General features: G+C 39.9%; 1 protein-coding gene and 1 pseudogene across 1 annotated transcript; both read left to right on the top strand.

The window, feature by feature from the left end:
* The first annotated feature begins 4,532 nt into the window (after nucleotides 1–4,532).
* Nucleotides 4,533–7,374, top strand: LOC119895926 (annotated as a pseudogene).
* A 4,740-nt stretch (nucleotides 7,375–12,114) lies between these two features.
* Nucleotides 12,115–15,929, top strand: LOC119895928 (collagenase 3-like). Its single transcript, XM_038709344.1, has 6 exons — nucleotides 12,115–12,238; nucleotides 12,766–12,923; nucleotides 13,061–13,308; nucleotides 13,397–13,533; nucleotides 14,678–14,801; nucleotides 15,494–15,929. Exons 2-6 carry the CDS (start codon nucleotides 12,828–12,830, stop codon nucleotides 15,528–15,530), a joined length of 642 nt encoding a protein of 213 aa, XP_038565272.1. The 5' UTR covers nucleotides 12,115–12,238; nucleotides 12,766–12,827; the 3' UTR covers nucleotides 15,531–15,929.
* The last annotated feature ends 7,712 nt before the right edge of the window (nucleotides 15,930–23,641 follow it).

Here is a 23,641-nt window from a genome sequence, read left to right as displayed (position 1 = left end):
ACTAATGAACGCAAGTTATATGATAAAAAGTTCATTTGCCTAGGAGTTTCAGGACTAAAGCTAAAGATAAAGGATTATAGTTAAAGGACATCACTTGATCACTGCTTGTTGGTTTCTTAGCCGGCTGGTACTCAGAAGGCCTCACGACTAGCCCTCGGGTCCTTGGCATCCATGGTCTCAGAAATACCCTTCCACAATCAACTCTTTAATGTCATAAACAGTTCTTAGTTTTAAGCATTTGATAAAAGGAAAGGAAAAGCTATTGTTAATCGTCCATAACAATTAGAATGGTTACCATTTAAAACATTTCATAATGATCATAGCAATTGGGAAGAACATCTTAAATACTTCCAGGAGAATATTTATTGTTAAAGTTCTTACTTAGATATATAAGGAGTTATAAGAACATGGCATCAGATTACAAACAATAAAATCTGGCATCTTGGCTGGCAGTTCATTAGTTTGGCAGATCGGTGTGAATAGGGAGAGGGTAGCTTCTGTGTGTGTGTGGGGGGGGTCAGTTAAGAGTTTTATGACCTCTGTCAGTAGAGGTCCTGACAGTCTGCATCAGGGCGAGGTTAGTCTCTGGACAAGGTTAATATTGTAATTTTAACAGTCATGCGTAGAATCTGAACTTCACCAGAGATGGTGGGTTTTATGGTCAAAACTTCCCAAACAGCAAGACACGGGTCTTGAGGCCCATCTGTGATCTTTCACTGTTCAACAAGAAGTTATGGAGAGACCTTTTCACATGTTGACAGTACTAGTTAGTCTGACAGAGGCGCTGATTGTTCCCGCTGTGGTGATTGTATCTTGAAATGGTTTGCATTGGTCGAATCACGAGGACTTTAGCTTTCAAATGGTGTATCATATAGCATTTATGGGCACATAAGGAGAGCTGTCATCAGGACCTGTTACTGTAATGTTTAGAGGTTTTCATATAAAGTTAAAGTTACAACAGCACCAAACTGCAGGCAAACAACTGGGCGTAGCTTAAACTTAACACTAGCTTTCTACGCGTTAAACCAGCCTACAAGTTAGCTAAAAAGTCACAGTCACGCAACGTAACGTACCTTTCTTTATAGGTTTTATTTGGACGGATGTGGCAGGTGTCGTGTCACTGATTTTTGAGTGAAAATGAATGAATGTGGGAGTGAAAATATATGTAGGCTATGTGAAAGAAAAATGTATGTATTTGAGAAGGCCAGAATATATTTATGTAAAAAAAAAAGCTCCTTTACTTCACATGCCAAGTTTGTTTACCTTTAAACTAGTTGACAACATAAACACGTACTAGCAACACACAGTAACATTAGCTGCTACTACATTGAAATAGGTGCTAATATTGTTAGCTCGTGAATGCGCTAATTGCAATTTGCAACACCACTACATCATGATGAAACAGAACAAAAATACAAAGACAGAGGTATTTACTTTCTGCAGGTTACAATATGCCCGTTACCTGCAAAATAAAACTCTTAATGGGCATAATTAAAGGTTCAGTATGTAAGAATTAAGAAGATGTATTTGCATTACTCTACTTATTTATCTATTTGTAAGCTGTATTTGATGAATTGGTCAAACGGTGTTTTCATTGCAGCATATAAATAAGAATGTAATAATAGTAGGGTTGTATTAACACATATAGGTTTACACACACACAGTACAGTGCATTTTCACACTTAAGTTTTTAATGCCTGTTTTAATGTTAGAATGTAAAAGTTTACTCAGATATATACAACTAATAAGATTTACCTTAAAGAGGTGGTGTTATGCTCATTTTCAGGTTCAAAATCCTATTTAGAGGTTGTACCAGAACAGGTTTACATGGTTTCATTTTCAAAAAAACACCATATTTTTTGTCATACAGAACATTGCTGCAGCTCCTCTTTTCACCCTGTGTTGAGGCTTCGTTTTAGCTATGAAGTGATACATCTTGTCTCTAAATGATCTTTGTTGGGAGTTGCACATGCACAGTTCCTAGTTAAGGACTACTAGCCAATCAGAAGCAGAGAGGGGCGGGCCAATGAGAAGCCGGTAAACAGGGCTTCGGTTCAGCTGGACATGTTGCCGACCAGCTTGGCAACGTGGACTGGAGCAAGAGTTTCAGAGTGGTGAGTTATTAATCTGTAACAAAAGTATCTTTCACCCATAAAGTTTTAACTGAGCTCTGTCTCTACATCACCGTAACAACTTTATGTCCACTGACTGCCTGGAGGGTAGCTAGTGTTTGGAAGGGAGAGGAGAGGTGTGTGCTGCAGCTCACTGTTTTCCCACCTGTGTCGTCACAGGGATGAAAGGGAAACGGCTGGACAACAAACGAGCTGTTTCCAGGCAGTTCAGAGCAGAGTTTTCTGTGGGAGATGGGAACTCCCTTTGGGCTTTTTCACTTTGCAAACCTATTACATGCACAAAAAAGAGAGATAACTCAAATAAAGGAGGGAAAGGACAAAAAGCAAAAAGCATAATACCACCACTTTAAAATTCCAAAGAAATACATTAAAATGTTAGTATGGACATAATCCTTTAGATAATGAGCTACAAAAACAAGAAACAAATGTAATTTGTCATTATTTACATTTCAAATAAAATAACTCTTTGTTTGTTAAATTTACAGGTAATGTCAGTAATTTTACAGAGTTGTGTATATCATTTTAAAAATGTAAAACTGCTGTAAAAATTGAAAGTTATTTTCCAATAAATTAGGATTTTTTTATTTATTACAACATAAGGTGTGTGTGGTTGTTTCACTTTTTGTGGTTAATGTGTTGCATTAACCACAAATGGAGAGTCACTTGCCCTGATTGTGCAAAGTCACTAATCATGTTTTGGGACCACTGTAAAGGTGTGTTCACACTGAATGCAGGAAATTAAGTGTTTAATGCTCAAAATCTTCTTGGGAAGGACCCCCAGACCTATTTAAATATATTCTTGTCTTATTGTCATGGCCCCAATCTTGTGCAATGTCACGTCTCATGGGCCAAGTCGTCCGTCACACCCCTAATCTGAGCCCTTAAATACAAGGATGGTGTATGGGTGAGGGTGTCCGACCGATTTTAGTGGGCCACCTGGGCCAAAAATGCCAGGGCCAATTTTTTGTCCCACTCCAGCCCTGCTCTTAGGTAACAATGAAAAGGTAGCTTTCCAGTAACATTGCAGTACAAAGTTGTTTTAAATTAATACAAACAAATCTGGATGGAAATTAACAATCTTTTGACTCACACAGATCTTCAATCAAGCTTTATGTTCTCTATGCAGTTCAGCACCCATTAATGTGTTAGAATAAACTAACTTTAATGTCTTTCATAAACTGCAAGTTAAAGTTGAAAAGATAATTAAGCCAAAATGAATACTATTCTTATGAGCAATCCCTAACCTGTCAGAACTTGGATGGATGGTAACAGAGCTTTTTGCTCGTGATGACGTGACACAACACGCCTGTGTTTGATCACAATTCACGTCACTGTTTTACCAGAAGCAACAACAGTGTGAGAAGAGACTTTGTGAGTCAAAAGTCAGACTACTGATGTGACTTGGAAGAATCTGAGGGTCAGGTCGTCACTAACACTCACAAAAACACACCTAAGCAAAGTACACAAAACATAAATTGCCAAACACACATGAAATGGCAAGCACTGTTAAACTACATTGTCACATACATATGTTTAAGAATGAAGCAAAACACAGATAAAGAAGAAGTTGTTGACTCCCTAATCATCATTCATTTTACATTATAGTCCAATATTTAAGTATCTAATATTTGAACATGTTCATTTTCAGCCGTTACATCTGCAGAGGGTTAAATTTTTGGTCCTCTTTAGTTGTTCATCCAATATTCGTTATTATTTTAATTTCACTGCTTTACAGGTTTTAATAAAATTATTAGATGACCCCAAGAGCAAATTATTAATTTTTTGCACATTCAGACTTTTTTATCACAGGTTGACAAAACAATGTCATCATATTGTCCATTTAGTTGTAGAGCTTTCAATCATATCACAAAAACTTAAAGCTGAACCAGAAGGAATTTTGGCATTTAAAATAATTTCTATAATTTTAAATACATTTAATGTGAACTATTGCACTTACCTGACTTCTACCACATGCATTTCTATCACTGTTTTCAATTTTGAGCGAGATCTGGATCCAGGTCCAAATATACAATTTCTAAATGATCATACGCATAAGTGTTGCTTGTATTAAGATGCCCCAACTAGCAACAGAATCAAGTTTTCCATGAGCAAGTACTGTTGAAAACTGATTCCGCTATATAATAATAATAATAATAATAATAATAATAATAATAATAATAATAATAATAATAATAATTATAAAACACATTTAAAAACTAAACCTCCAGGTGGCAGATTCATGACATTGTATAAAAATTTCATAAAAATCATCCCAAGCATTGTCTGTTACATGTAATAATCCTACATGCGTCATGTCATCATAACTACAGTATCTTGTTTTTGGAAACTTTTTTGTTGTATGAGCAATCAAAGCCAGACTTCCTCTCTTATCCATAAAAGGAATATTGAGTCACTGACTCAAGGTGGTCATTGCTCAACATGCCCTGTCCTCAGCCTTTATAACCGCTGCCTCCAGCACAGAAACACCAGTTGAATTCAACAAACCATGAAGACTTTCAAACTCTGCATTGTACTAAGCCTGGCAGTCGCAGTTTACTGCGTGCCAGTACCGCAGGTTACTGTGCAAGATGAGAATTTTGCAGAGGTATGTATGTTTGCTTTGCCTTTTGATGCATTTATTCTGACAATTTTGAATTTCGGTGCATGTGGAAACTTGTTCTACGAATCCTGAATGTTACGCTGTTATAGACAAAAGAAAAGAGTTAGCTGCTTAATCTCTGCAGTAAATAGCTAAATTTAAGTGTATTATGTACGTTCTGTTGTTGATGTACATTCAAGTCTCCAACTCTTGTTCTCTTTTGCAGAGCTACCTGAAGAAATTCTTCAACCTAACAGAGGAGACAGGTCCAACAATCAGACGGGGGATCAGCCCGGTGAGCAGGAAGCTGAGTGACATGCAGCGATTCTTTGGTCTCCAGGTCACTGGGAGGCTGGATGCTGATACCTTAGAGATGATGAAGAAGCCCCGCTGTGGCGTTCCAGACGTCAACATTGCCAGGTTCTCCACTTTTGGAGAAAACCTCAAGTGGACTAAGAACAGCCTCACCTACAGGTGAATGATCTGAAGAGAGAAAGTGTGTGAAACAGTAATTGTAGGAAGTCTATCAAATAATGTTCTTGACTATTTTTCTGTCCTACAGGATAGAGAACTACACACCTGACATGCCAGTGTCAGAGGTCGATGACTCCATAGAGAAGGCACTGCAGGTTTGGGCCAAAGTCACTCCTCTCAGATTCACAAGAATCAACAGTGGCACCGCTGACATCATGATCTCCTTTGGCCGCCTACGTGAGTACAAAATAACTTTTCCTGTCTTTCCCAGTTATAACCTCTCCCTGTGATCAGTTTATTGGTTGTGGTGACCAATAAAGCATCTTAACTTTAACTACATGTATTTTCTGTGTCTTGAATCACATTGGAAAGCTGGTCAATCTTAGCAAGACCCTATCTGAAAACTTAGTTCTGATATGCTGCTTTTTATGGCTTGTAGCTGTAGTGTATTTGGTTTGCAAAGCTTGACATGAAAACGTTCTTGTTAACAGAGCATGGTGATGGTTACCCTTTTGATGGTCCTGATGGCACTCTTGCCCATGCCTTCGCTCCAGCGCCTGGAATTGGAGGAGATGCTCATTTTGATGAAGATGAAACGTTCACTTTCACCTCAAACAAAGGTGAGTTTGTAATATGCGCATTGCTTTGTGGCTCTTTTACCTACTAATCACTCTGTCAGTTTGTGTTTTTATGTGATATATATGCTCATCATCAAGAGGAGCTGGAACTGTCTTGTAATTACGTGCTTTCTGCTGTAGGCTACGTCCTCTTCATGGTGGCTGCCCATGAGTTTGGCCACTCCCTGGGCTTGTCTCACTCTAATGATCCTGGTGCTCTCATGTACCCTGTGTACTCATACGCAAACCCTGACACCTTTGTTCTGCCCCGGGATGATGTCAACGGCATTCAGTCTCTCTATGGTCAGTACTAACTGGCTGGATCATCCACAAACATCTCTGAATAAGCTCCTGCACAATCTTGGATAATGTCACACAACTTTGTTGCAATGAGATGCTGACTTTATTTAACCTCCAGGTCCAAACCCAGACAAGGACCCTGTTAAGCCTGGACCTGAGCCTCCAACCACCCCTGATGCCTGTGATTCAACCATGGTCTTGGACGCTGTCGCCACCATGCGAGGAGAAATTCTCTTCTTCAAGGGCAGGTATTGTAGACATACAGTAGAACACTCACTTATCTGAAAGTCTGTTGAGAGTGTTGTCTCTTCACACAAGAGCTGATTTATGAACTAACGTCTAATGTTGTGTGTTTTCAGTTTCTTCTGGCGTAGCTACCCCCAGAGTGCGACACCAGAGCAAAGTCTCATCAAAAACTTCTGGCCCAACGCCCCCATCAACATCGACGCTGCTTATGAAAGCCACAGTCAGACAGTGTCTTGCTCTTTAAAGGTACTTTACTTGTTCTCTGTTCCTGCCTAATGCTCCTAACCTGACACTATATTTAAGACTGAATTATTTCTCTTTACATGCAGATACTAAAATGTTTTCTTTTAATCTCTATACAGATCGTAAAGTGTGGGCTTTCAGTGGCTACGATCTTGTACCTGGCTATCCTAAGTCAATTTCCAGTTTTGGTCTGCCCACAAGTGTGAAGAAAATTGATGCAGCCCTTTATGATGTGGAATCTGCCAAGACTCTGTTCTTTGTAGACAGAAATTACTACAGGTGTGTTCAAATACTGTGACGTGAAATTAATTCAGGTGACTGATTTAGGTATGTTGACGGTTTACAAATGGTGAATCAGTCTAATTACTGTCTGTGTTTCTTCAGTTATGATGAGGCCAAAAAGGCTATGGACCCGGGATTCCCCAGGAGTTTGGATCAGGCCTTCTCCGGCCTGACCAGCAAGGTGACTGCAGCTTTTCAGTACAGAGGTGAGTAGCATTCAAAGCTTATCGGAGTTTTCCAAGTCAAGACTACTGACATGAGAAAAAGTTTGCACGGAAACTAACAGTGAGCTTCTGTTCTCCAGGTTTCACGTACATCTACAGTGGAACCAACATGTTTGAGTACAGCCTGAGCAGCGGCACATTGTACCGTGTGCTGGGGAACAACTACTTCTTGAGATGCACTTCTAGAAGAGTTTAATACCTAGGTCATTTTATGTAGGCAATCTGAATGACAATGAAGGCACCAAAGTTAAACAGTGTCCATAATATATAATATATTTTTTCACGGTTATATACTGGATATATGCCCTTCTGAGAACAGCATCTAATGTTTTTTTAAATACTTTTATATTTTTGTGGTGTCAGCTACTGCTATTTTTTAAGTTAAGTTAATTAACTCTCTTTATAGCTTATCTTATTTATGTCACATGTTTTTGTCTTTAATGAAGTTTAACTATGGAACTCTGGAATGTGTTACATAAATTAATTTTTATTTCATTTAATTGCATATGTCAACACAGATTTGTAATGTGAAGGAGTGAATATAAACACAATAAACTATAGTGCTTGTACATTGTCTCAACAACACTAACATTTTTTATTTCTTGGAATATGTGATAAAGGACATATAAAACACAATTTGATTCCCCTTTTATATCCATGCACCCTTGAACGTGCATGCCCCAAGGTCATGGCTTAGTGCAGGTCTAAGCCCACGTTGGGGAGAAAGGAAGGAAGAAAGAAAGACCAAACAAAGTTACTACTGCTTAGTCAAATATATTGTCCACTTAAATTTAGTAGTGCAGAGCAGTAGTGTAGATACTTTTTTTATTGATAGAAAAAAGACAAATGCAGTATTATACAGTATCTGTAATGTATTATAGAAGTCTGAAGGAAGAACCTAAATGTGTGAGAAACAAACAGATACAACTGGTAATGCTATACAGATGTCAAGATTCACACACACGCTAATACCTAACTGTACTGACAATTCAGCATATACAGTGTCAAAAGTGAGTACAGCCCTTACATTTTTGTAAATAATTGATTATATCTTTTCATGTGACAACACTGAAGAAATGACACTTTGCTACAATATAAAGTAGTGAGTGTACAGCTTGTATAACAGTGTAAATTTGCTGTCCCCTCAAAATAACACATCACACAGCCATTAATGTCTAAACTGCTGGCAACCAAAGTGAGTACACCCCTAAGTGAAAATGTCCAAATTGGTCCCAATTAGCCATTTTCCCTCCCCAGTGTCATGTGACTCGTTAGTGTTACAAAATCTCAGGTGTGAATGGGGAGCAGGTGTGTTAAATTTGGTGTCATCGCTCTCACACTCCCTCATACTGGTCACTGGAAGTTTAACATGGCACCTCATGGCAAAGCACTCTCTGAGGATCTGAAAAAAGAACGGTTGCGCTACATAAAGATGTCCTGGGCTATAAGAAGATTGCCAAGACCCTGAAACTGAGCTGCAGCATGGTGGACCATAATGCGGTTCAACAGGACAGGTTCCACTCAGAACAGGCCTCGCCATGGTCGACCAAAGAAGTTGACTGCACGTGCTCAGCGTCACATCCAGAGGTTGTCTTTGGAAAATAGACGTATGAGTGCTGCCAGTATTGCTGCAGAGGTTGAAGGGGTTGAGGGTCAGCCTCTTCTAAAGATGATGCACAAGAAAGCCCGCAAACAGTTTGCTGAAGACAAGCAGACTAAGAACATGGATCACTGGAACCATGTCCTGTGGTCTGATTTTAGTTAAGCATTTTTATTAGCTATTGGAGATCAGTTATTTATTCGGGTGCGCACATTTAGTTAACTTGTCAATTTTGCTAATATTAGGTTCATTATCTTTAACTTTGAATTCCATTCTATGAAATTAATACTTTTTTCTGGAGTTACCAGTTCCTGCTGCTGGGGATCTCTGGTTGACTGGCAAAAGGACTACCAGCTGAATCTGACCTGTTTAAGTAGGGCGAATGGATGAATGGAATGCACGATGTTCTCCTACATCATGATTCAGTCTTGCTAGGTCTTTTTAGGTTGGTGTTGTTCAGTTCATGTTGTGGTTATGTAGCCTAAGTTCTGTTTAGCTGACCTCATCCCCCTGAAAATTTTGAGAATCAAACACTTAATTTCCTGCATTCTGGTGAAAATTTCAGCACCAATTTCTGCCTTTTTTACGTCAATTTATTGTGGAAAAGTATGGATTTACATAAAGGGAAACACAAAATTCATGCCACAGGTGAAAATTCAAAATATAAAAAGTGTTTAGGATATAATGCAGAAAGGCTTTCAGGCATTCTGTAGCTATTGCCTTTAAATATGTTTTCTTCTGCAGATCAACTTTTCTCATTCAATAAAATACCTGCTAAGTCAGCACACATATTTATTTTTTCATCTGTTGTGTCTTTTCTTTGGGGAAGTTTAACCACTTTAAGTGTACAGACCTGGCACCTTTTCACACCAATGATTAATTATTTCATTTTAATAATTATTATTAACAATGTTCAAAATTTTCTACAAATTCAGAATCTCTCCTACATCTGTGTTCTCTGACATGTCCAGAAAAAAGTCTTCTTACGTCATCATTTAATTAGAATATATATAATATTTTGCCTGCCCTACTCTGTGCATTAGCCTGTGTTACTGCTCGGCTGATACAGTCAGACCGTCTTACAGACAAAAAACTGAATGAGACAAGAAGGTGAAAAAACTATGCAGAAAAAAAACAAAAATTTAAACTAACTGAAACACTTGTGATCAGGCAGAAATTGCAACACAAATCCACACAAATGTTAACTTCACCAGCTCAGACAAAGTGCAGTTTGCAAGTTTGCACCTCAGTTAGCAAGTATGAGCTAACCGGAGCTAACCTCTGTCGCTCCTTGTTTACTTCTGTATGACTGCGTGCTGTATGTGACGTCGTTTTATTCTTCTGTGCGTGTGGGTCACTTTCAGGCCGTGAACAGTACATACTGGAGTCTGATATGGGCCACATTTAAACAGTAATGTGAACTGTCAAACCAAAAAATCTGGGGAAAAATTGGAATTGAGCTTTAAAGCCTGCGCTGTGAACGAAGCCTATGTCACAATCTGGCTGTGACTCACAGCACAGAGTTGGGTGCACTTGGTTACTATCTCAGCATTCGCTGGTGTCGCATCAGCTGGGCAGAGTTGATTCGCATCAAGTCTAAAATATTGCTGCCAACTGGAGTTAGAAGATGATGAAGAGGCTGATAACCAGGTCAGCTGTGACAGTTGTAGGAGACCAGCATAAACTTTCTGGGTGAGCTTGGATTTTGTCCAGCACACCTAGTGTTCTATTTCATATGGGCTTTGAGAAGCACTGAGAAAAGTTGTCTTTGCCCACACAAACAGTTTCAAGACTTACCAAGACCTTCGTGATGATACTGCCCAATCCTTCTCTGATCCGACAAGTGGAAATCCTTCTGCAGATGATTACCTGAAAGAGGAACAGAAAATACAACAACAAGCACAGAAGGACAGCTTTGGTGAGGACCTGGCTTGTGTCCAATCACATAAACCACTGCAGCCCCAAAGCCACTTACTCTGTCTGTCCCCTGAACTCAGCAGTACCTCGGAACTCATACATGTTGGAGGCAGGTTGCGGCAAAGCAATCAACAAGAATCTGAGTCAGTCCATCCAATTGTACTTGATCCTGCTCATCATGTGACTAAATTGATCATCCAGGACTATGATGAAAAAAATCAGAAAGGCTCTTCGCTGAAATACGGCAGAAGTTTTGGATATTGAGAGGACGCCGACATCAACGGTACTGTGCATCATGTCAAAGGTGGAGAGCGAAACCAAGCATCCTAAAGACGGCTGATCTGCCTGCTGCTCACCTAAAACCTCCCTTCTACTCTACTCTAGTGTCAAGATCGGCCGTCTATCTGAAAAGCGGTGGGGCGTAATATTCAAATGCCTCACAACCCAATGTGTACACCTTGATCTTCTCAATAACATGGATACTGACTCTTTCCTCATGGCCCTTCAACGATTCACTTCTCGGAGAGGCACACCCTTTGAGATCTTATGTGATCAAGGTACCAACTTCAAAAGGAGGAAGCAAAGAATTACAGGAAGCCTTCAATAACCTTTCCCCCTCTCTCAAGTCACTACTGGCAACAAGGAAAATCCATTTCCGTTTCAACCCTCCACACGCACCCACTTTGGTGGCATCTGGGAGCGTGAGATACGCTCTGTCAAGAATGCTCTGAAGGCAACCATTGGTGCACAAATGGTCACTGAAGAGGTTCTGAGGACAGTGTTGACTGAGATTGAAGGAATTCTTAATTCAAAACCACATGGATATGTGTCTTCGGATATCGCAGATGTGGATCCAGTCAACCCCAATCTTCTTATCATGGGACGACAAGATGCATCACTCCCTGTAGTGTCCTACCCTGATTCTGATCTCCTTGGCCGAAGACGTTGGCGCCATGTACAAAGATTAGCTGATCATTTCTGGAAACACTCCAAAACTGGCACAAATGGCAAAAGGACAGTCCAAATCTGCAGTTAAACACTATTGTGATGATTGTCGATTCTTTGCTACCAAGATCTCTGTGGCCTATAGGAAAAGTAACCCGCCTCCTACACAGCAAAGACGGCCGCACCAGGAAAGCTGAAGTCACAGTTAAAGATAAACCCTATATTAGACCTGTGGCTCACCTGATCCCACTTCCTGCCCTGCCTGATGACACCCCTTAATTATGGTTGGGTATATTCTCTCGCATTTCTCACTAGAAATTCGGGGGCGGCTGTAGTAAAGATCCTCAATTTATCTTTATTTTTATTCACTTCCTTTAGTTCCTGTTCTTATCACTGATTGGCTCCCGCTTTCACCTTTCATTCCTCCTAACTGACTTGATTGAGTTCACCTGTTCACACTATTTAAGGACTGCACTCCCTTTCACTTCCACATGGGGCGACAGTTCTGATTGAACAACTTATGTGAGCCTTTTTTTCCTTGTTATGTTGACAAATGCATCTTGCTTGACAAATGCTTTTAAGATGATGCAAAAATGATTCATACTGACTCACAAAGATAACCCAGTTGTTACAGATGTTAAGTTGTTGTTACGTGGTTGGTAAGTAAAGTTGTACAGCATGATGAGCAATCTGTGGCATCTACAAATACTCCATAACCTGTTGGAATGGACACGACACAGCTCGTCTGTGTTTGCTCTCTTGTCACTTGCCTCGTCTTATCAGTTGCAACAGTAGCCTGAGGGTTAGAAAAGGCAGTTTGTGAGTAAGGATCTTTGAATTTATGACAGACAGCCTTAAAAACCTAAGTAGTGATATCACAATATCGCTCAGAATATAACCGTAAGCAAGTCATGAAGAAATCAGCAAATATGTTTACAATAAAATATTAAAATAAAACAAATGTATGTATGAATATAAAGCAAAGCACCGATAAAGTAAATGACTGGCATTCTCATATTTGTTATGTTTCTTTTGTCAGATAAGATTATTGGTATTTTAACTTATTTTATTACTTATCCAGTTAATGCCTCAAAGATCAATATTTGATCTTAAAATCTGTTGTTTCTGAATGTACATGCCATGTGTCATGTCATGATAACAGTCTTGTTTTGGGGATTTTTTTCAGCTTGGTGGCTGATCCATAAATGGATAGATTGAGTCACTGAGTCAAGAAGGTAGTTGCTCAATATGCCCACTCCCCAACACAGCCGTTCCTCAGCCTATATAACAACTGACTCCAGCACAGAAACACAAGTTGCTGTGCAAGATGAACGTTTTGCAGAGGTAAGTGTTTGCTTTGTCTTCTCATGCATTTAAAATGTGGTAAAGATGTGCTTTTTGGAAACCTTCATTGTGCAAATCCTAAACATTACCACACCATTACTGACATCAAGTTATTAAATTCTCATCTTCTTTTGCAGAGCTACCTGAAGAAATTCTTCAACCTAACAGAGGAGACAGGTCCATCTAGCAGACGGGGGATCAGCCCGGTGAGCAGGAAGCTGAGTGACATGCAGCGATTCTTTGGTCTCCAGATCACTGGGAGGCTGGATGCTGATACCTTAGAGATGATGAAGAAGCCCCGCTGTGGCGTTCCAGACGGCAACATTGCCAGTTTCTCCACTTTTGGAGAAAACCTCAAGTGGACTAAGAACAGCCTCACCTACAGGTGAATGATCTGAAGAGAGAAAGTGTGTGAAACAGTAATTGTAGGAAGTCTATCAAATAATGTTTTTGACTATTTTTCTGTCCTACAGGATAGAGATGCATGGTGATTATTACCCCTTTGATGGTCCTGATGGCACTCTTTCCCATGCCTTCACTCCAGCGCCTGGAATTGGAGGAGATGCTCATTTTGATGAAGATGAGAGGTTCACTTTCACCTCAAACAATGGTGATTTTGTTATTTATACCCTGCGTGGGACAGTGGTGGAAAGTAATTGTGGACATTTACTCCAGTGTTCTTGATGTAGTAGTTTTCCGCCACTACATTTTTTTCAGTTGTAACTATAGTTGTAGTTAGTAGTAACTCCTCAGATTTAGATTTTATATAAAAAATATGATTTAATTGAATTTGTTCCAAACCTTTCTGGCTTTAAATGTGTTGCTGGGGCTTCTTGTCATGTTTCAGAAGTGTGTGAGTTGTTGAAAGTTTCACCAAAGAAACATTTCCCCCCTAAATGTTTGATGTGGTTTCATTTAAATAACTGTTTAAATTATATATACTATAACTATATTTCAGAAAAAAGATCAGAGAAGAGTCCAAGAGATGAATACATCTTTGTGAATCAGCTTAATATGATAAAGCATCAGATCAGATGGTTGGAAACCATTGGACTAAACTATATAACTGTAATTAGTAGTAGTTGAATCTAGTAGTTAAAAGCAGTAAAAACTAGCTCCCCCTCAAACAGAGACAAGAGTAAAATGCTGTTTACACATTTATGCTAAATCTAATAATGTTATATATAATAATATCCATCACAGGTGACGTTTTTCTGCTGATGTAGTGCTTTTATTTTTAATTCTGTATATTTACGTAATACAGGACTTCTATTTGTACTGGAGTTTTTCTTAACTGTGGTTTTGGTACTTTGACTCTGTGTCCTTCTTCCTACACTGCCATGTGAGAACATTTTAAAGACAAAACTCCATTGTGTGTACTTTGACATGAAAAATTGGTCTTCATCCAGAACAATTCTACCTGTACCTGTTTCTGCTGTAGGCTACATCCTCTTCATGGTGGCTGCCCATGAGTTTGGCCACTCCCTGGGCTTGTCTCACTCTGATGATCCCGGTGCTCTCATGTACCCAATGTACTCACACAGAAACCCCCAGAAACACCTTTGTTCTTCCCCGGGATGATGTCAATGGCATTCAGTCTCTCTATGGTCAGTACTAACTGGCTGGATCATCCGTGCCTGTTTGCACAAATAGCTAATAACATGACCAGAATCCTTGAAAAGGCTCCTGCACAATCTTGGATAATGTCACACAACTTTGTTGCAATGAGATGCTGACTTTCTTTAACCTCCAAGTCCAAACCCAGACAAGGATCCTTTTAAGCCTGAACCTGAGCCTCCAACCACCCCTGATGCCTGTGATCCAACCATGGTCTTGGACGCTGTCGCCACCCAGCGAGGAGAGCTTTCCAGCACAGAGGTGATTAAAGTCAAGTCTACTAACAGGAGATATTCACTTTTCTAACAAATGGATGAATGCTGAGAGTTACATCAATAGATGAAATCAATACTACTCTTATGACCATTTTGCACGTAAAAATACAACAAAACACATACAATTGACATAAATAAATAAAGGAGAAAGGTATATAAATATGGAATAAGCAAATGCAAGTTATAGAATAATAAAATAATAGAGAAAAGTAATACCTATTTGCAGAGAGAAGTAGTAGTAGTTGTCTGGTAAGAATAGATAGAGGACCACATGTGCTGTATTATTTGCACAAGAGTGTGTCGGCCACCGTAGCTTCTCCTATGCACTAGCAAAGGGAGGGGTAAGCGATGAGTGGAACGTTGGTTAAAATTCGCAACCCTCACCACTAGATGCCACTAAAACTTACACACTGAACCTTTAAAGGGTATTTTTGGTATTTTTAAGCCTGGGCCGTATTTTCACATATTTTGATGATGAAATGACTAGAAATACTTTTTGGACTCCGTAATACTTAATGCTAAGCTAAACTGGCTCCAACTTCATATTAAACAGACAGATATGAGGGTGTATTGATCTTCTCATCTAACCTGGCAAGGTAGCGTATGAGTGTATTATCCAAAATTCTGAACTATTCCTTTAACTAGCACAGGAACTAACATTGAGTCTCTGTTCTGCAGGTTTTGCTTACATCTACAGTGGACCCTACATGTTTAAGTACAGCCTGAGGACAGGGAGGTTGTATCGTGCGCTGAGGAACAGCTACTTCTTGCGCTGCACTAACTTCTAGGCCAGTTTACTAGCTAAGTTGTTTATGTAGCCACTCTGAATGAATGGACACTAACAGTGTTCAAATAGTACATTTACATATTTCTATTATTCTAAATATTATATTTTCTACATTTAGTTATATCAAATGTATTTAGATGTGTTCCCATACAGCATTCAAAGTATATATATAAATATAGTAAAATGTGAAATTATTTTTATACTCTATATTGTCTACATGTCTGTATTGTATACTGCAACATTGATGCTGTGTATGACACTTTTCAGTCATCCTGGAAATTGGATATTTAGTAAAAAATTAAATCTGAGAGGCTTCTACTGTCAGGAGATTCTTGATTATCCCTCTGATTAGTAATGAAACATTTTGAGGACAGCAAGTCCATTACTATTACATTATTATTGATGACCTGGAAAGCTTTGCACTCCATCAATAAATGCATCAAACTATGAAGCAATTCATACAAGCAGTCAACATCACAAAGATCAATGTCTAGTGAGTGCACTGATTTTGCCGTTATTGAAGTTCATGCTTACAGTAAAGTATACAGTACTAAAGTGCCTTCTCATTTGTCCTCTAGTTGAACAAACAATACCCCATAATGACAACGTGAAAGAAGTTTCTTTGAAATCTTAAATATAAGAGGCAGAACGAAAAAGGCCCATGTACATAAGTATTTACAGCCTTTGCTCAATACTTTGTTGAAGCACTTTTGGCACCAATTACAGCCTCAAGTCTTTTTGAGTATGATGCTACAAGCTTAGCAGTCCTGGGCTCTGGCTGGGCCACTCAAGGACATTCTCAGAGTTGTCCTGTAGCCACTCCTTTGTTATCTTGGCTGTGTGCTTAGGGTCATTGTCCTGTTGGAAAATGAACCTTTGCCCTAGTCTGAGGTCCCAAACTCTCTGAAGGAGGTTTCCTCTGTACATTGCTGTACATTCATCTTTCCCTCAATCCTGACCAGTCTCCCAGTTCCTGCCGCTGAAAAACATCCCCACAGCATGATGCTGCCACCACCGTGCTTCACTGTAGGGATGATATTGGCCAGGTGATGAACGGTGCTCCAGGCGGGCTGTCATGTACCTTTTACTGAGGAGTGGCTTCTGTCTGGCCGCTCTACCATAGAGGCCTAATTGGTTAAGTGCTGCAGAGAGGGTTGTTCTTCTGGAAGGTTCTCCTCTCTCCACAGAGACAAGCTGGAGCTCTGTCAGAGTGACCATCGGGTTCTTGGTCACCTCCCTAAGGCCCTTCTCCCCAGATCGCTCAGCTCTAGAAGAGTCCTGGTGGTTCCAAACTTTTTCCATTTAAGGATGATGGAGGCCACTGTGCTGTAGAAATCTTTTTGTACCCTTCCCCAGATCTGTGCCTTGACACAATCCTGTCTCGGAGGTGTACAGACAATTCCTTGGACTTCACAGCTTGGTTTGTTGCTCTGACATGCACTGTTAACTGTGGGACCTTATATAGACAGGTGTGTGCCTTTCCAAATCATGTCCAATCAACTGAATTTACCACAGGTAAACTCCATCAAGTTGTAGAAACCAAAGATTATCAGTGGAATCAGGATGCACTTGAGCTCAATTTTGAGTGTCATGGCAAAGGCTGTGAATACTTATGTACGTGTGCTTTTTTTGTTTTTTCTTTTTAATAAATTTGCAAAGATTTCAAACAAACTTCTTTCAAATGTCATTATGGGGTATTATTTGTAGAATACAACAATTCATTTCCAGCTAGCCCTGGTTTGTAACCAGTTCAAACTTCATTTTGTGCTCGCATGGCTCCCTCTATTGATTTCTTCGCTTACTACATCCACTGATGCGTCATCTCCCACATCAGTATTAGTGTATTAAAATATGTTCATTGAAAAGGTTGTAGAAGTATGCAAGTCACTTTTGATAAGCAACACAGTCAAAGCTGATAATCAGACTGTGGTTGCACCGTTCTCTGCTTTTTATACTTCATGACCAAAACACTGAAATGGACTGTGTCAGCAAATACCCAGCTGCATTCCAACTCTACATATGAGCAGAGCCTGATAGGAAGAATAATATACCTGGAGTTATTCCTTCTTCTCTGCAGTAGAAATAAAGAAATCCTGGGAGGTGCGCTGGCTGTTTAAACTGTGATGATAGTTGTGAGACTGTGGAGCTGTGCTCACCACTTCAGCCAGCCAAGAAGAGCTCTAAAGCTCAAAAATAAACATAATATAATATTAAATTGAAATATTGCACAATTGTTGGTGTTAACATATATTTTACATATTATGGAGAGAAGAGAAATCAAATTTTCTGTCATTCTATAAGATCCATACTCTTTCAACCTTGTCAAACAATTATGTTCCACCCTTTTTAAAAGTTGTAATATGAAAAGGAAAAATGTACTTCCCATTTTCAGAAATATTAATTTCCTACCAAAGCCTATATAGTCATTTAAAGTCAGTTTTATGGCATTAAAAATTGGTTGTACTTTAATAATACCTACTAAATATACCATGGTCTCCTCTGGAAAGGAAAAACACCTGTATAGTTTAAAACTGCCTGTTGAGTGCCTCTAAACGTGAGACACCAAGTCTGGAAGTATGCCTGCCTGTGTTGCACATTATACCAGACACTTTGGCTCAGCTTGATGCACAGAACTGAACATCAATAAATCACTTATTGGTTTGGTTTAGGTTTAGGCTTAGTTTGGTTTTCCACTGGGTGGAGAGATTATATCTCCACACTGGCCTGGGAACGCCTTGGGATCCCCCAAAAAATTTGGGTCCCCTGCTGGAGCTGCTGCCCCCACGACCAGATAAGCGGATGAAGATGGATTGATGGATGGTTTGGTTTGTTGTATGTTAGCAGAAATGTTTCCAATGATGAACAATCTGAACCAGCCAACAAGCATTACATTTAATTACAGATTTTCAGCAAAGAAAATGCCCTGTCACATTTTCATTAGATATGGTGTTTTTGTACAAGCTCATACATCGGCCAGATTTCAAACAACGATGAGATTTCATATTGGGAGGAAAATGATAATCTTGCAACCTACTGCTCAACGTCAGCAAAGCTAAGGAGCTGATCACTGATTTCAGGAAAAGGAGGTAAAGACACACACGGATTGTTGGTACCCATCTCCAGAGCATCAGTGATATCGGTGAGGTGAGGTGCCTACGCAGAGCCCAAAGGACACTAAAGGACAGTTCCCACCCAGCCACAGCCTGAGTTACAAACTCAATTTCACTCTATAACCTGCTGTATTGTGACAAAAAAATCTATCTACCTTCCTACTCAAAAGTACATTTCCAGATATGCTGGATATTAATGTGAGTGATTACTGCTTGTCTATAATGCCAACTATTGATCTAACACAGTAAGTACCAGCTATTCAAAATGATAGTTAGAAAAAGTGTAAAGAAAGTTAACTTGACTAAATTTAAATTATTATCCTTAAGATTTCGCCCGTGATCACCGGTGGTAGGAACAAGTGTGGTTTAATACTGCAGGTCCCAAAAACAGAAGATCAGCTAGTGTATCTGATTACAGCACAGCCCCTAATTGGCCTTTTACAATCATGTCGTGAACAACCTCCAATGATTTCAGTGCAAGTACTTTTCCACATAACAGCAGGAAATAAAATTTGTTACTTGGCTGAAGAGATCTAACAACAGTGTGGCTGCTCCTGACTGTTCCATTACCCCCTGAGATATTTCAAATTGAACCACTGAGAAATGCTGATAAAGACTGCTGTCTTGTTTTGGACAAGCATTTTTAATGAATGAGCATTGTTAGTGACACATTAATAAAAGGCAACACGTGTCTCGCCAGTTGAAAACTTTCAATGTGAGGCAGCAGCAGTAGAAAATGTTTGTTTAGTATTAGCATCTTAATCCATCTGTGACACAGCTGTAGGAGAGTGAACAGTAAACAGGGTGATTCATGTGTTCTGAGTCGAGGGTGATTCCAGTGCAGAAACTAACAATGAAAATAACTATATAGAAAAGAAATTACACAAATCTAAAATTGGGTTTGATTTAATGGAAATCTTGTTTTAGGATATAAGTTTGAATTAAATTACAATTTTAAAATGATCTTTTTCACTTATCTTTTCTGCATTTCTGCATTTAAATAACTAAATTACTAATCAGTCAAATTAAACATATATAAAGTCTTATCTGTATGTTAGAATTGTTCATTCCTGTTTTCTTTATCCCGGACTATCTGTCTCAGTTTTTCTCTGATGTGTCAGAGACCCAGGCAGTGTCTGGAGCTGCTCTATAGATTCGTTTGAAGACAAATGCAGGATATATTTGGCCTGGAGGTGACAGGGCAGTTGGACTCCAATACCCTGGAAGTGATGGCTCACCCCGCTGTGGTTTCACAGATGTGACCAGATGTGGCCACTTTGACGTCAGTGGGACAAGACTATGATCACATAAAGGTTCTACACATGATCTCCATGTCTAAACAAAACCAAGGTGGTAATTGCTCAACATGTCTTGTCCTCAGCCTATATAACTGCTTCCTCCAGCACAGTGCATGTGGAAACTTTAAAGTTTTAGGAATTCTGAATGTTATGTTGTTATAGACAATGGAAAAAATCTAGCAGCTGCTTAATCTCTGCTGTAACCAGCTATATATAAAATATGAGTGTATTATGTACGTTCTACTACAGAGCACACAATTTCAGACACACAGTGTCAGGAACAATCCCTGTATAATAACCTACTAACATCTACCTGTACTATTTATTATTATTTATTCTTCATCTGTGTAAGTCAGCAGCTGTTCATATTGTTTATGCTATATATCATATACACTTACCTCATGTATATAATGTGTGTGTGTGTGTGTGTAATACTCTGTGTCTGTTTTTTGTAGAGATTTTTTTGGTTTATACGTGTTCTATGTATGTACATCGAGAGCAATGTAAGACCGGAGTCAAATTCCTCATATGTGTACACATACCTGGCCATTAAAGCTGATTCATGTTCTGATTCTCAAAGCTTGACATAAATATGTTCTTGCTAACAGCACGTGGAGATTGTTACCCCTTTGATGGCCCTTCACTTTCTGTTCAAATGGATGAGCGACTGCCTTGACAAGTTGGGTTAAGAAAGAGAAGGGACAGGATACTCTAGGCCTCTAGCAGGCAGCAACTAAAAGATTTATCTAATATCAGGTATACTGATGGTTTCCCAGACGGTTTACAAATGGTGAATCAGTCTAATTACTGTCTGTGTTTCTTCAGTAATGATGAGGCCAAAAAGGCTATGGACCCGGGATTCCCCAGGAGTTTGGATCAGGCCTTCTCCGGCCTGACCAGCAAGGTGACTGCAGCTTTTTTAGTACAGAAGTGAGTAGCATTCAAACCTTAGAGATTTCCAAGTCAAGACTACTGACATGAGAATCACTTTGCTCAAAACAGTTCTGCAGGTTTTACGTACATCTACAGTGGAACCAACATGTTTAAGTACAGCCTGAGCAGTGGCACATTATACCGTGTGTACCTCTTGCTATTTTAAAAATATATAGCAGATATTGGCAGTTGAACATACCCCGTCTGCTCGTATCACTCCGCAAAGTCCCTCCCACCAAACCCAAAAGTTCGGATGGCAGCAGACGGAGCATGTTGCCCTGCGTAAGGTTCGCTCTCCACTGCGAGAACCTCGCAAAGACCCCGGTCCCTTTCACCTCGACTTGTCTTCCCAATGAAAGTGACGCCCCTCCAATGCTTCATGGCTTCATAGCTCAATCCTTATTACCAGGTGAAATACATTTCAGTGACTAATACAGCCCATATTGCCTATGCAGTTTTGCACTTTCAGTTATGAGCGTTATATTTGAGTTTTGGATGATTATAGCTCACCCGGTCCTTTTAACCTGTTGAAATATCTTTAAAGGACCAATACAACCAGTAAATGCTTGTGCAGACTGCACGACTTTCAGCGTCGGCAGATCGCCGTGCTGTTCACACTACACAACTTGCCGTCTTGTGACGGGAGTCTTGAAGTCGTGGCGTTCACACTACGTGACTGACCAGTGACAGGGGGTCGCGCACTACACGAGCTGACAGCAGCTGACCACCCGACGCTGGTCTCCAAACCACGTTTTGTCAAGAAAACACATGTGAAATGTGAAACGGGAAACAATGCGAACCTACACGAAACAGCTGTTGTTTGTTATTATAAAGATAGCAATTACAAAGACAAAGAATCTGGGTGAAAGAATGGATTAGCACACACAGGTAGCTGGGATTGTCTGAGCTACAGAGAGAGCTGGAGGTGAGTAAAAAGTGTTTTGCAGTGAAAAAGTAGCTGCCTGTTCTCATTGGCTGGATGTGGATGTCGAGTCGGCCGACACCTCCACCGCAGATCGGTTACTGATTTACCCCTGATCACAGCCGGTGGCTGAGCTTGCCGGCAAATCGGGATTAAAATCATGTAGTATGAACTAGGCTTTACAAGTAGTTTTCCACTTGCCAAAAAGTGATTGCAGCCTTGACCTTGTGACTTAAATGAGAAAAAATAGACAACAAAAGTCTGTCTGGTCAGTTGCCGTCTGGTCAGTGTGGAACTGACAGTTGGTTTTCTGAACATTCTAAAGAACCAACTGCCAACTTTAGAATGTTGGTGTTAGTTGGGCGCTGTCTGAGCAGTGTGCAAGCAGCTTTAGCCACCAGGGTATGCATAACTCGCGCATGCAAAATCTTTTACTGTATTATAACTACACTTATATTACAGCTTTTCTCCATTGCTTAAACACTATAGCCAGACTTTTGAACTACAATTACAAAACCACAACTTCGTTTTTCAAAAAGCACACCCATTTCCCTAAACTCTACACACAAATCCCTTCATTTCTCATTACCTACACCATGTAGTCACTGAGAAAGCACTGATTCAATATTGTTGACTCAATGAGCTCAATTAGCACACAGCTACCCAGGTGGAAACACAAACAAACATACTCTGAACAAAATTATAAACGCAACACTTTTGTTTTTGCCCCCATTCATCACGAGATGAACTCAAAGATCTAAGACTTTCTCTATGTACACAAAAGGTCTATTTCTCTCAAATATTGTTCACAAATCTGTCAAAATACTGTACTAGTACTACTACAGAACGAGTCGGTTACATTTTTACATTCACTCTGCTTTTCTATTTTCTGTTGTAGCTCGTTTTCCAGCTGTCAGTGTCACTGTGGTGTGTGAGTGAGATGGATGGGGTGGAGCCGCGTTGACGTTCATATGGAATAGACCAACAGGCCTGGGGAGAAGGTGGGGTTGGCCGCTGTCGCTCAACCTTGTCAACTTTTTCATTATTAGTAAAAAAGTATAGGCTAAGGAAGGAGGCCCATCGGCCTGGAGGTTGGCCGGCGATTTGTCCCGGTACTCAAGATGGCCAGACCGCCACTGCAATAAATACTTTATCATAGAAGCTGTTGATAAGAATCCTACTTAAAGTTCAATTCAATTCAATTTTATTTATATAGCGCCTACACAATATACACACAGAGGTACAAACAGTAAAGGTGATGTTGCTATAGACTAAATGAAAAATGGTACAGATATTTATAGTAGTGTTAATGGTAACAGTCGTAATGTTAATGATTATAATAACAATAATAACAATAGGACTAGTAACAATAGTCGTTGCAGCAGAGGGTGTCGAGCAGGAACACGGGGGCAGCAGGTGACCCGCAACCACAGATCCAGACTCCACAGCTCCAGAGCCAGAATACCTGCAGGAAGTGATAGGAGGAGAGAGGAGAGGGACGAGAAAGCACAAGACTACCGGAAAGGGGAGAAGTTGTGTTAGTAACATGCAATAATGGGATGAGGTTGCATACACAGGGAGAGAAAGTAGAGGAGAGAGGAGCTCAGTGCATCATAGGAAATCCCCCGGCAGTCTAGGCCTATAGCAGCATAACTAAGGGATGGTTCAGGACTCACCTGAGTCAGCCCTAACTATAAGCTTTATCAAAGAAGAAAGTCTTAAGCCTATTCTTAAATGTGGAGATGGTGTCTGCCTCCTGAACCCAAACTGGAACCT

This window comes from Micropterus salmoides, unplaced genomic scaffold (genome assembly GCF_014851395.1).
Source record: "Micropterus salmoides isolate LMB-PRFRI ecotype aquatic unplaced genomic scaffold, ASM1485139v1 Ms_hic_scaffold_9, whole genome shotgun sequence".
In the NCBI taxonomy this organism is placed as follows: domain Eukaryota; kingdom Metazoa; phylum Chordata; class Actinopteri; order Centrarchiformes; family Centrarchidae; genus Micropterus; species Micropterus salmoides.
The sequence above is the reverse complement of the archived record's forward strand: the minus strand, read 5'-3'. Positions and strand labels throughout refer to the sequence as shown.

Coding starts and splice junctions, on each gene's coding strand:
- LOC119895928 (XM_038709344.1), top strand. CDS start 12,828: ATGCCCACTCCCCAACACAGCCGTTCCTCAGCCTATATAACAACTGAC. Junction 12,924..13,060: donor AAGATGAACGTTTTGCAGAG/GTAAGTGTTTGC, acceptor CTTCTTTTGCAG/AGCTACCTGAAGAAATTCTT. Junction 13,309..13,396: donor AAGAACAGCCTCACCTACAG/GTGAATGATCTG, acceptor TCTGTCCTACAG/GATAGAGATGCATGGTGATT.